At 40.8% G+C, this 13,874-nt stretch overlaps 1 protein-coding gene across 2 annotated transcripts in view; it reads right to left on the bottom strand.

The window, feature by feature from the left end:
- CC2D1B (coiled-coil and C2 domain containing 1B) overlaps positions 1–13,874 on the bottom strand; it is a 32,795-nt gene that overhangs the window by 15,258 nt on the left and 3,663 nt on the right. For both annotated transcript variants that reach the window (XM_054072755.1, XM_009561953.2), the window contains exons 2-13: positions 13,179–13,320; positions 11,026–11,141; positions 10,129–10,248; positions 8,889–9,026; positions 6,757–7,018; positions 6,149–6,273; positions 5,921–5,996; positions 4,773–4,883; positions 4,311–4,441; positions 3,958–4,030; positions 1,667–1,779; positions 681–873 (exon numbers count right to left, since the gene is read on the bottom strand). In XM_054072755.1, the coding sequence (XP_053928730.1) occupies positions 681–873; positions 1,667–1,779; positions 3,958–4,030; positions 4,311–4,441; positions 4,773–4,883; positions 5,921–5,996; positions 6,149–6,273; positions 6,757–7,018; positions 8,889–9,026; positions 10,129–10,248; positions 11,026–11,141; positions 13,179–13,320 (1,600 nt within the window). The remainder of the gene's footprint in view (positions 1–680; positions 874–1,666; positions 1,780–3,957; positions 4,031–4,310; positions 4,442–4,772; positions 4,884–5,920; positions 5,997–6,148; positions 6,274–6,756; positions 7,019–8,888; positions 9,027–10,128; positions 10,249–11,025; positions 11,142–13,178; positions 13,321–13,874) is intronic.

Below are 13,874 nucleotides of genomic sequence, written 5' to 3'. Positions count from 1 at the left end.
TTTTGCAGTCTGCAAAAGAACTTGCATCAGCTACCTAGGTAGTTCTGCTTTGTTCTGAGGGAACTATCCAGGGCTAAATGGAAGGAGGAGGATGGGACTACAGCCAAGGCATGACAGCAGGATCAGTGAGAGCCTGAACACTGCTACTGCATGCCCAAATCACACTGTGAGGTGGTGGCTGTCCCTCGCTATCGGTACAATTACTCTTGAACGGACAACTGTCTAGTGACCTGAGCAACAGGAGGACTAGAGATTGATGACCTACTGCCTATATGCCAGTCTGAGATCCTTGGATGAAGCACTAAGCAGAAATCACTGTTTGATGTGGGAAGCTGATCAATGAATAATTCACACTGGCAAGTCGTCCACATTAATGGGAGTATATGTAGAGTTTGACTGTGAGCAGAGTTAAACGTTATGAATCGATACACCTGTTACATCAAAATTAATTAGAAAAACCAATCACCCTTACAATTACATATGCTGCCCCTGCAAAATAAAGCTACACGGCTGGTCTGGATCTGCTCACCAGCAGACAAGTGTCTTGAGGATCCTGTCAGAGAAAAATCTATGCCACACATTCATAGACTCATACTTAAAATACGAAGTATTAAACGAAACTGGTGCAAATGACTAGCACGTGGATTACTGGGAATGATGATCCTATCTCTTCACCTTACCCGCCGGAGGGAGACGATCCATTGACTCTGCCTTGTCCAGGGTAGAGGGTGATGTAGCTCGTTTTGCATGCTCAGGAGAGCTCTCCTCCTCAGCTATGGCAGATGGTATTGTAATTGGCTTAACAACTTGAGTCGGCTTTCCGGGCAGCTCAGCAGGCTTCTTGGCAACTGGGGCCTGTGTCAGAGGTTCACTCTAGCGTAACAGAAAGAATTTTACTAAACACATAAAATCTGTTCCAGAGATAAGGACAGCATCTCAGATATCAACCACCATGGTTATCACTGTATCAGCCTTTTGGTGTCTCTTTTGAAGGCAGCGTAACATTCCAGACAGTAAATTCTAACTTCTGCAGTTTATGAGCATGTCAGTAAGTAGTTGACCTATGAAAGCATCAAACCTCCACTATTAAAGAGACAAAAGAAATGTTCAACAAGGCAGTGATGTCAAAAAGATGCAGATGCATGCAGAAAAAATATCATCCAGGAATTCTCTCCATTAAAAGCTACTCTGTTTGTGAAAGCAAAATCTGCAACCCAAACAGACATAAAGAAATCAAACAGAAGTCTAAAGGTTGGTGCTGCCTGACAAAGAGTAAGCCCTCAACATCCTCAACAACCACAAACATAGGAGCTACTGGCATGCAGGATGGAAGTACAGACTTATGTACTTTAGAACAATGTAAAGGGGTGGCCAGGATCTGAAGTGTTTGCTTGGAAAATAAAACCTACACATGAGAGTTATGAAAAAGCCAAACTCTGGAGTCATAGGCTCTGGAGATACTGACTGTAACAACATCTTATCTCTCTCCCTCTCCCTTACACTATAACGCAAACTAAGTTTACTACTGAGACCCTGTACTCTTCAGACTTCTGGGAAATGCACTTCATCTCAGCAGCCCTGCTTGACTGGAAAGCCAATGGCCTCATCCCTTCATACCACAAGAGACAGTGTTAACTTTTTACACATCCTACTAAGAAATACTAACCTCCTCCTCTTCATCATTCTCCTCCATGTTTGCCAGCTTGCTGGCACTTTCCAGAACAGCAGCTATTGTGCTGTCACCATCCACTGCTGCAACACCAGGAAGAGGGGGAAATCCTGAATAAGAAAGGAATACAGAAGCAGAGTTTCATAAGACCCACGTTCTGTCTTCCATATTTCTTCTTTTCCATAAAACTATCTATTCAAGTGTCTATTATCTAATGTATTTCAGAATTCCGCATAACTAGAGTGAGGCCAAGGCCACAAAACCTTGCTAGATCAAATCTGAGTGGCAGGGTTAAGATCAGATCTCTAACCAGAGAGATCTATCCAGGCTTAAAGGGAAGATGCTAAAATGATGTAATAAGGGAGCACAGTTTTCAAAGTTCAGCAATGGCCAGGTAGCCAAGGTACCTCACAACCTGCAGACTTCAGTAACAGAGATGTTGCCAGAACCAGCAAAGAATTTAGTCTTCCTCTTTTGCACAAAACGACAGCAGATTGTACAAAAAGTTGCTGGCTCTTTTTTTCCTCTCTCGCTGCTGCCTCACCTTAGTGGATATACAGTCCAGCAGAAAATCAGAGCCACCCCACAGAGTAATGAACAATACATTGCTGACATCTGGATAACACACTAAGCCTCTGCTGAAAATCTACTGCAATGCATAGGTTGCAAAGTAAAGCAGAATCACAGTAGTTAAATGCGACGTATATGAAGAACAATCTGTTTCATGATTTTATTATCCTTTTAAGGGTGGGTGGAAGGCTTGATGATGGACGATAAAACTCTCACTTCTGCACTACCAGTTCAATGTCAGCTTCGAACAACAGAGATCCAGAGACACTACTACAAAATACCTATTAATAAGATTTCTCATTAATATGCAGCCAGTCTCACAGAAGTGCCATGAAATAATGACTAAACTACTTTAAGCCCAGAGATGGTTGCTACAGGGACAGAACAAGTATGAGGTAAACAGGCAGGCAGAACACAGAATCCTATGCTGCTGCCTCCACGTGACATTTGATCCATTACTTGGCAGCCTGTCTCCAAAGAGTTCAAGGCTGGTACTTAGCATCATCCAGATGCAATGAAACGCAGCGCCAGTCCATTATAATCTCATTGCTCCTTCCAGTGACTGCCTAACAGTTGTCTTCAGTGTAAACCATACAGTTTCCAAATGATGACTGAAAAACACACAGCTAACATGAAAGGAAACTGAGGAGCTATCCAGATTTTCTGAGGTGTAAATATGGAATACTTCACTCTTATAGAAACTGATGTTTACCAAAAAATGGATTATGTTCCATAACAAACAAATGCTAAACTGCTTTTCAGGGACAACTTCAAAGCAGAGAACCTTCAAAGCAATACATGACCTGACAGAGCTAGCACTGCCTATGTTACTGCTACTACTACAGTGCTTGCCACTGCCACGTTTCACAGTGACGTAGCCACAAGGTCCATGACCCTTTTCTAGGGTTGCCTTGTTTTTTTCTAAAACTAGAAAATTCTAGACAGACTTCACAGTACTAAGTGTATCTTTTCCAAAGAACACATTGGACACAAGATAAAAGCAATGATGCTTCCTAGGGGAGAAACAGTATCACACAAACCAGAGGTGGAGCACTCAGAGATGACCTTGCCCAAACTTTTGTAAACACAGAACTATATGTTTAGAAGAAGATAAAAAGGACACAGAGTGTCTCAAGAAGCAGGTTCAGTTTCTGCCTCTGTCACTGTCTCAGTGTGACTACAGGCATGATTTGTTTCGTCTCCATTGACTAATTTTACTAGCAATACTGATCTGTCTCTTCAGGTGTTGCAAGAATATGTTTAATTAAATACAGAGTTCTTGAGGCTCTTGCTGGGAATAAATAGAATGGGAAACATCACAATTTTTGGCAGTTTCCAAAATCTCCTTTTGTAATAAACTACGAAGCCAATATATCCCAAGTTTACCCTCCCTCCCTTAGAAGAGCTGGCACAGAGGACAGACAGGTGACATTTTCAGAACCTGCCCACAGATAAGTTGCGTTAACTTTTCAAATAGGGACAGTTTTAAGTTCTGATTCTGTCAATCAGGTAGTCGGGAATAATCACCTGTGTGAATGCATCAGTTTAAGGGCATATTAATAAGCAGTTTCACAATACATCAAACAGCAAGGCCAGCATGCTTACTAACAAAAAGGAGGAGCTGTTCCACAGGATGAGGAGGCAATATCTGCACACCTCCTTCAGAGCCCAGCAAATATACAAAAGCTGACATTAGGACATTTTATATTCATACTTACCAGGAGGAACAGGTAGCTCAGAAAAATTCACTTTTCTTCCTGCTTTATGGGCTCTTATGGCATCCTGGTATTGCTGTAATCAAAGGCACACATTAAGACATAAAATAAAATTGACTGTAAGTTAGCAATCATCTGTATTCAACCTGCATAAATATTCCAGAATACATAGTATATTGCTACAATAGGTGCATTGTTTCTATTTCTTCTTCCTCTGAATAATTTAGAGCTTCTCTACTGGGGCTCTTTTCAAATAGAAGGACAATAAACAAATTATCCCAGCCTTGAAAAAGTCTTCAGCAAGAGAACTAATTCAAATGGCTTTGCTGGATGCATTTTCTACATTTTTGCCTTACCTTGGCTATCCTCTCGTGCATCCTGCCTTTCCGATCATCCCCACTCGACTTAGCCTGTGCTGCTGCCAACTTGTACTTCTCAAGCCTTTGCTGCAATGCTTCCAGCACTGTCTTTGGCTGCTGCAGGGAAGCTTGAAATAAGACAGACAATGAAATGTCACACTATTCAGATTTCAAAACATAGGAGTTGCTTTTTTCCTCCCCTTTCTTACCTTCTGAAGAGATAAAAACCTTACTGCAAAGTCTTATTATGAATACAATTATTCTAAGGAAAGTTCATTAACTTATACTTCCATTATCTATCCAGAACAAAAGTACAGATGTGATCAGCAGCAAACAATATTCAGGAACATTTGCTAAGTTTACTCAATCCTGCTGAGGTTTAGTGGGATAGGATGGGTCTTGAAGTGCCTTCCAGCCATGCTATTTGTAAGGCTTGCTAGAGATATCCAAAAGTCCTACCTGAAGCTTCTTGAGTGTGAGGTTCAGGTGTTTTAAGATCCTGGGGACTTCCCACTGGAGCTGGTACCTTTTGCTTGGATCCATCTTGTATGTCTCCTGGGCTTTCAAGATCTGCAAAGCAAGGAAAGCAAGAAGGTTCACAGCGGGTTCCATGAACAGCAAGTTGACCATGCTACTCAGAAAACCATCAATTTGATCACATCATCATCCTGAAAGCTTTTTGACTTCAGAACATCTGTGTGGCTAGACAAGTCTTAGGTTCCCATTAGTCAGAGAAAATGATATAAAATATATAGAAAGTAATAGAAAATTTCAAATGCTGATTTAATTTAGGTAGTGCCGTTGGAAGGAAAAGAAGAGAAAAAAAGAAGTAAAACCAGTTCAAGTATTCTAAGCATCCTCTCCTCAGAATATAACTTGCTATCTTGACAGATGGGAAGGGTGAACAAGATTGCTAATTGACTAAAATATCCTAGTAATAAAACATATGCTGAAAAAGGGAAGCAAGTAATACCATCTACTCAGACACTCAAGTTTCTGGCATTGTATAACCAGTGTTATTTCAGAAAACTACAAAAATACCCACTGAAAATATCTTGCAGTTATTAAGGCAAGATTATATAATGGGTGAAGTTTCCCTTCTTCTCATCTGGTGATTAGTTTATGACTTAAGGAGTCATAAATCTCATGATTTACTGAAATAAAATAATCTGTCATTTAGTTTCTTAGAAAAAAAAAACTATTAAATTTTTTGAAACAATTAGTTGCACAAACCAAATATTAATTGTTTGTGGTTATACTAGATCTAGTTAAAAAAATCTCTCTTACAAGGACTGCAGTATGTTTTATATTGGTAGCTTGCTTTAAGATTTAGACTTCACTGCACTGCAAACTGTTTGTTAATCTCTTAGTCTGAATGTTATGAACTTCAGCTGAAACACGTAATACCACTGAATATTACCGTAAAGAATGTATCATGATAATTATACCTCATTTTTCTTTCTTAGTCTTGATTACAATTTGAATACGCAGTAAACCTCAGACCTAGAAGATCTTCAGTTCTTCTTACAGTTTTGCAATCAAATTCAGAATCATTCCATTACAGCACAGAGAGACATCTAAAAGGGTTTTTGTGAGAGGAGCCTTACCCTGAGGAGATGGAGGCATATTCTGGAGATCTATTGGCTGCCCACTATCCAAAGCTTCCAAGACCACATTAAATTTCTAATGCAGAAAAAAAAAAAAAAACAAAAACCAAGGCAGAAGATTTATTCTAGTACATCCAATACTTGCTAGCTGCCACAATGAATATTCAACACTCAGTGCATGTGGGTACAGCACAGGGTACGTTTAGCATTCAGGATTTCTGTGCATACCTTGCCTGTCTTCATGTATTCCTTTGCTTTCTCCAGGTCCCCTTGCTGCTTGGCTTTTAGAGCTGCTAATTTATACTCCCTCTGCCTCATAAGTAGTATTGCTCGTGTGCTGCTCTTCTGGAGACCTGTGAGAATAAAACAATGCAAAGACTTACACCAGAGCATGCAAGATATGCATTCCTCCTATGTCTATCTATTCAAAGTTGCATTAGTCCTCTCTTGCTTTGAATTACACAGCCACTGCACAAAAGTCCTTTCCCCCTAGACTCCAGAAGCCCTATCAGACATAATACCGCTTTTCCCAACTAAAAATAATTCAGAAAAAGTCAGTATCTCAAAACTCTCTAGAGCTTGGAATTCTGCACAACAAAATTGGTGAAGAAACTGAGACAGAAAAATTCAAGTGAAAGATAGCGATACAGCGCATACAAGAGCTCTATAACAATAACGGATTCCACCGCCAGAAATTCAGCACCCACTGACAGCTATGTGTAACATTCAGCAGGGATGTTCCAACATAAGTAGTGCTTTGCTATACTGTACAAAGATCAAGAAAGGTGTAGCATTAAAATAGTGTTGCAATTGCTTATCCTCTCAGATCATGGTACCTGTTTCCACAGTAGGACAAGAAGCAGCATTGTTCTGTAGAGATTCTGATTCCAGATGCCGCACTGCTTCATGAGAAGATTTCTGCTCATCATCTGCAGCAGACTCAGCTTTATTCTCTGGTAGGACACTGACAGAATCCTCTAACTCCATGCCTGTACCTTCAGATAAGTGAGAACTCTTTCCTGTTGCAACAGGAGGTGGCATTTCTTCCTCACTGATTTTTTTGCCTTTCTTCACTGCAGCCAGCATGGTTTCCAGTGTCTGGCAGAGAGAGAACAGCAAAGTCGACAAGCATTTTCATTAAACATATTACTAGCATAAAATCATTAAAATATAAATTCATTCCCTTATTCGTGATGGGAACTATTACGCATACCACTACAGCGCTAGTGAAAGGTGCCCAATTATCAGAGCAACACAATGCAATGGATTTGCTACTCAAACTTCCTAATTCCAAGTACCTCAACACCTACTGGACAGCTGATGTAGTCTGCTCATCTTTGTCACAGAAAGTCACCAAGGAAGCCGATTACACCAACTGCAGATGTATTCTGTGCACTACTCTGAAATGTCACTGCCTATGTGGATTTGGGGAAGGAAGGAGTCTGCATGTCTATTTAATGCAAAGAAAAAAGCCATTAAGTACTAACAGAAAAAACGGAGCTTCAGCTGGGGACCTACAGTGAGAAGCTCTCACCATCAGTAATGTGGATTAACTGCTGCTCATTTTTTTTAAAAACCTTCCTGTGCCACAAATATTACCTTCCTCAGTATTTTGTTTTTAATTTAAGGTTCAGACAAAAGACCACCATGCACTTTAAGCCAAAACAAAAGGTTTACTTTTTATCTTCCACAGGAACTGAAGTGGAATTATAGAAAGACAACAACGAGATCTCATCAGTGCCAGAATCACTTTTATTTTTGGTTAGCCATGACACTGTTTGACCTATTAAGCAACCGTGCTAGAGATACCTCTGTCTGACTGCATGCAGGACTGGGGTTCAGACCAGTACAGCAACCTACACACAGCGCTCTCTTCTCCATGTGTGGGTTGGCAAACTGACTGAAGATGGAATTAAATACAAAGATTAAAGTTCACAGTTCCAAGAACTAAGAGATAACTACACACCATTTGCTGGCATGCCATTTTGCTAATTAAGGAATTGTGAGCTGAGGGGTAAGATCGAGTCTATTATCCTTACTGCTTACGCAAAAGGAAACTCCCTACCTTGAAAAATAAAAGAAATGGCAAACAATGTAAAGTTTTGTTTGGATGAAATAAGCTGGTTTGCCTATCCCTTTTGCTCTCTGAAAGGTCAGGTGGTTTCACATACATTCCTTTTGGAGCTAGTAGGCAGTGGACACATACTGACATGTTCTTTCTTGTGCCCTAAGACACTTGGTAACAAGCAAGACATTATGTTTGTCCCACAGTGGACAGTGCTGAGCTATAAAGCTTTGCTCAACAAGACAGAGCTGGCTGCTCTCTGAGGTGATGCAGACCAGATGAAAGCAGACTAGGTAACAAAGACACTGCACAGCAGTGATCTCCAAGCACTTCCAATTAACTACAAGCACGCCACCTGCCTGAGAGATGCAAAGCTGAAAAAACAATCCTTGCCGCAATTTTTAATTGCCTTAATAAAAAATCCTTTTCTATTCATTTTCAAGCACAGCCAGCACACACAGGGAAAGCTATCGCCTTCCTTTGTCTCACAGAACTGAGGGAAGGTTTGTATCTAAAGAAGGCATCAGTGATGAACTGGAAGGTGTATACACTAGGAAAGCTCCTGAACTTTGCTTTAAGATAGCACTGATCAGTCATGACAGGTCAAATTCAGATCTAGATGGGTGGGCTTAATATCAGCATTTACCACAAACCCTGCCTCCAGTTACCACCATCCATCTGCAACAGAAAGAAAGCTGACGCACAAAAGGCATCCGAAGGTATGCTTTATCTGTGTATTTGCTACATCAGATTAGTAGTAAGTAATATGAAATGTTTTTGAAGTAACTCAAGTCAGCATATTAGAATTTGAACGAATTCACACATCTGGAAAGACCCTGAACTACACCTTCAAGAAGCATTTTTGTCTCCCCCTCATCTACATACCTGATGAACCCAACTTACCTTAAGGCCTCTTTCGTATCGGCGTATTTTGGCACTTTCACCCAACTCCTTTGCGTTAGAAATTGCTGTCCTGTAGTTAGCAATTCTCTTCTCTATTGTCTGTTGCAGCTCACTGGTAACAGCAGGAAGTGAGGTGGTCTCAGAAGAAATAACAAAACAAATCAAGAAAACTTATTTCATCCAGCTACATAGTTTTCCCGCAGCAATTAAAACCAAATACTCCTCTTCTACACTTACTCCCGTTAATCAAGAGGGCAAAGAAGAAGCAGTCTCAAACAGAGGAGCACTTGTACTACACTAACAGTCCTGGGGCCCACCTCTGGGCTTCCTCTCAAAGGCGTAATAGAGAAGAATGGGTGGAGACATTTACAAAACTGCCAGTCACGGGGTAATTGGAGCCATGTGGTTAGGGAGTAGGTGCAGGAGAACAGTAAAGCCTCTCAAACACCACACAACAGAGGGCGTGAAGGGGTATTTCAGCACAAATCTTGACTTCTTCTTTTCTTATTTTTAACATATGTGAGTTTACTCCCTTCCAGGCTTCTTCAGCCTGGTTTTACTACAAGAGCTCTTTTTCCTTCTACTGCCTGGACTTAGTTCAGTGAAAAAGCAGTCTAAGCAAAGTTATGAGCAGCTACTTACAAAGACTCCACAGAGACCTTTCAGATGGCCATTAATGTAATTACTACCATTATCTCTATAGAAACCTTCTCAGACCCATTTAATAATGGGCCCAATGCACAAGGGCACTGGAATCTGTAGCACACAACAGAAACATGATAGTAACTGAATAAAGGATTCAACTGCAAGAGGAATTACGAATTAAACTGAGAAAGCTAATGCTGCTGAGAAAAATTCCACAAAGATTTTAAAGATTCCGAGTTATAACAAATCCCACAGTTTCAGCATACTGCTCAGTACTCGGAGGGGGGAGACACGAACTTTGGAAGCCTGAACATGTCTGCATGTATAATACCTATATATGTATAATGAGGCACGAGACATGCTTGCTTCCAACTCTTTACCTTCTCAATTCTATGCTAACATTAAAAATTACCTTCTGAATAAATCAAAAGAATCACCTAAATCCATAAAGCACTAGTCTCCCCAGAGAAGACAGCAATAGCATAGTTTCTTCTTCCTTAGAAGATCTAGCTAGATCCTTGTTTGTGACCCTTGTATGGGCTGCATGACAACTGTGATTCAGCAAAACTGCCAGGAACACAAAGCTCTTTCCTACCTGTGGTTGCAGTTCAGGTTGCTCGTTGTCTGCTTCAGCTGTAGATGGATCCATTGCTATCGTTTCATCCTCACAGCTTCCTGTCTCACCTTCCACGCCCAGAACTTCTTGCAATTCTGCCTAAAGTAAAAGCCAACAAAATTTTTTATTTCCTCAAAAGACAAAATACAATCAAGTCTCGAACTCCAAAATGTCTGGATGGACCTTGAACTCAAACAGAGAGGCTGAACATCTTCTATTCCAGTCTTTTCAATTTTATTTTATTTTTAAATGAGACTGTTTCCATTTGTATTCATCACAGAAAGACAGATACCACCCAAATGCCACACTAGAGACCAGGATAACCACTTTCTGGTTAGAAATCTAAAGCTGGAGAAGTTCAGAGAAATACTTTAATGAAGATTATTTGAGCTCAAATCTGAAATTTCCACAAACATCTATTAACAACGGCAGTCAGAAACACTGCTCAACACCCCTCTTTCTTAAACCCTGCTAACTACATCACTCACTGAATCACAAAGAATTACTTGGGAGATACTCTCTCAGGCTAAGCGCTACTTAAAGCAGGGCCAAAATGGTGACAGACGTTCTTTGAGGAGAACATCCCTGCCTGTATTTCACCAGCTGACACATATTGGGATTCATGATGTTCCCCGACTCCTCTAAGACCCTCACAAAGATTAATGTTATAGTAGCTGGAAAACTCTCTCACTCTGGTGTGCAGAGGGTTGTGTCCTGCAAAGTCTACTATCTAATGGAATGCTTTTGCAGTATTTTAGCTTCTCACTGCAAAGCTAACACATTTTTACTAGATGTAGCCCTGTATTAAAAAAAACAAACACCAAAGAAACCAAAACCAGAGATATAGTAAAACTTTTTGCTAACAGTTATGCATACCAACAGATCTGTATCTTTCTCTAAGTCTTCATCATCTGCTTCTTCTTCCTCATCTTCATTCAGGTCCTTCATGCATTCTGCAGCCATCTTTTCAATATGATCCATGGGCAGAGGAGCTGCAAAAAGTAACCGCAAGGAGCCATACAGCCATAAATCAAAACAAAATTCAAGGCATTCACCATAAAGAGTGCTGAGCTCAAAGAGTTCCCAGTCAAACTAAAACTAACTAAATCACTGGACTTCTGTACAGGTTCTACATTACACTTGAGACTCCAACAGCTGATCCATTTTCTCGATCTAGTCGTAAGCACAAGAATGTCTCTCTCTCCCCATTTCATCTCAAACTGGGTACATATTTATTCTTTGAAACCCATGATGCACAGTAACATCAATTACAGAGAGACACTGAATGACACAAGCCCTAAGCCAAACAGCTGGTTGCAGGACAAGCAAGGAGGCACAGCAAACTATCCATATGTTTGAGGACAGCAAGAAAGGAAGACAAGAAGATCTTTCTACCTTGAAAAAGTATTTGTTTTACACATCAAACACTACTGCAAAGTCACACTTGGCATACAAAACCAGAATGTTCCAAATCAAGGCATCATACTCGTCCTGAGCCCAAAAGCAGCAGCAGAACGCTGGCACCAAGATCTGCTAAGCAAATCAGAAAAAGCGCTGCTTCTTCTACCTCTCTAACGACACTTCCCTATCTTCTGCATTGCTGTCTCATGCCCACGAGATTTCCCTTTCCAAGTTTTTCTGGACTGCTTTGCGTTGCAATTTCTCTTCAGGCTTTTGGTCTTCACCCTGAAAACTCTACTTAACTCCTCCCTGCTGAATTCTCATCTCTACTTCGCCATATCAACCACATCTTCCTTAACTATCAACTGCACATGCTCACAAAGGTGAAGTTATTTGCACACAAATCCAAGCTGTCCATGTAAATGCCTCCAATACTTCTCTATGCAGACACTCACCAGTGTCAGTAAATGTTGAATAAATTACAGATCTTCAGGATAGAGTTTTAGTCAACTTAAACAGATACAGAACAGATCCTTTCCTTGCATTTGCTGAATCAGCTGAAAATTACCCCAGGTACTAAGCTGTTTCTACTCAAATACTCTAATCTATGGTTATCAGTGCATCAGTACCTGTATCAAATGTGTTGCTCATATATTTTGATCCTTAGCAAAACCCTGCAGCTAGGATACTAGGCCATATCCAACTGGCTATACTTCAAGGGTCAGTGTTCCTTATATGAAGTCCCACCAGAGATAAAAAAGCCAACTGAGCCTCCTCAGCTGGTTAGCTCAGCTCGAATCCAGAATGGCAAGTTGAGGCTACAATTCTAAATGCCTAAGTGGCTGACCAACTGGTATTTACCAGTCACAGATAGCAGATATCTCTGTACCTAAGATGTTGCAACAGCACAGCTTTTGCTGCCTGCATTTCAAGCGAGAGACAGAGATTACCTCCCTCCTGCCATCAGAGCTCTCAAATGTAAAACCAGAAGTGAATTCTTGCACCCTGTGCTCAGTCAAGAAAAAAGCATGAGTACATATTGTACTGGGTCCCTTTTTCCATCCTTCTCCAGGCTGGATCCGTTTCCTCCCCTTACTGTACCCACCTCCTCACCGGGTGCCACCTGCATCTTGTCACCACCACGCACTGTGTCCCTGTCACTACACCGTACCAGGTGTCATGAGTCCCCCAGTGCCACCTGTTGTTCATCTTCCACTAGCTTCTAATCTACATATTCCCAATTCTACCAGGAAAGCAGGGTAGTTATAAGTGATTTTTGGAAAATAGTTTTATAATCCATACCACATACCTTTAGAAGGCACAGTAAATGTTAATTTTGCACTATCTGAGGTTTCATTTCCCCTCTTATGAATACAGAGATTGAAAAAACACATGAAGTGACATGATCAGGGCTAGAAGGAAGTCAGCAATTGAAAACCTGACAATTCAAGAGCTCCTGGCACCCAGTTTCATATTCAAAATACTATCCTGCACATTTTAACCACGAGTAACCCATGTCTAATGGAAGAAGTTTCAGTACTGTGTAGCACCCACTACACCTATTTATGACTCCATGTGCTACAACTATTCAGTTTGCCAATAAATAAAATCCGGATCCTTTAACTTACTTTTCCCTTTTGGTTTTGATTTCCCTTCTTTCACTCTTGCTCCTGTGATAGCAGCAAGCTCTGCTTCTAGGTCCCCATCATCCTCACCATCCTCTGCACCCAGCATCATCTCTTCAGGATCAAAGTCGACAAACAGCCCCAGCTGGAGCCAAGGGAAAATGAAATGAGAAAAAAAAAAAGAAATACTGCAGTTAGAACAGAGATGACAAAAACATCACAGTGCATGGATTATTTAAACATTTTCATGCATTCTGGATTCTGTTCATTTTTTTAAAGCCCATTATCACACCACTTCTGTTACCAAAACAATGCACACCAGGCACCCAAAACTGATAAGGTACATAAATCTTAAGAAGCCAAAAATACTCTCCCTAAAACCCTACACCATCAACGATTTCTGAAAATCAAGCCTATCAAACAGCCTGACATAATAAAGTAAAATGAAGTTATGTTTGTTGTCCTGAGCCTCATGAGGCAGATCTCATCAGGGAAGTTCAGGACAGTCCTGTAACAGTGAAGCTAAGAAATATTCAGTCATCACTCACACAACACAGGTCTGACACACGTACACTGCAGAGATTCCACTGTTCTCTCTCAGAAGACACTGTATTTATGTACACAGAACTGTTCTCTACTTCTCATTACCTCTGTTTGTAAATCATAGATGCATGATGAGCGCATGCGCACAGGCAGAGG

Source organism: Cuculus canorus, chromosome 8, assembly GCF_017976375.1.
Source record: "Cuculus canorus isolate bCucCan1 chromosome 8, bCucCan1.pri, whole genome shotgun sequence".
NCBI classification, from domain to species: Eukaryota; Metazoa; Chordata; class Aves; order Cuculiformes; family Cuculidae; genus Cuculus; species Cuculus canorus.
The sequence above is the reverse complement of the archived record's forward strand: the minus strand, read 5'-3'. Positions and strand labels throughout refer to the sequence as shown.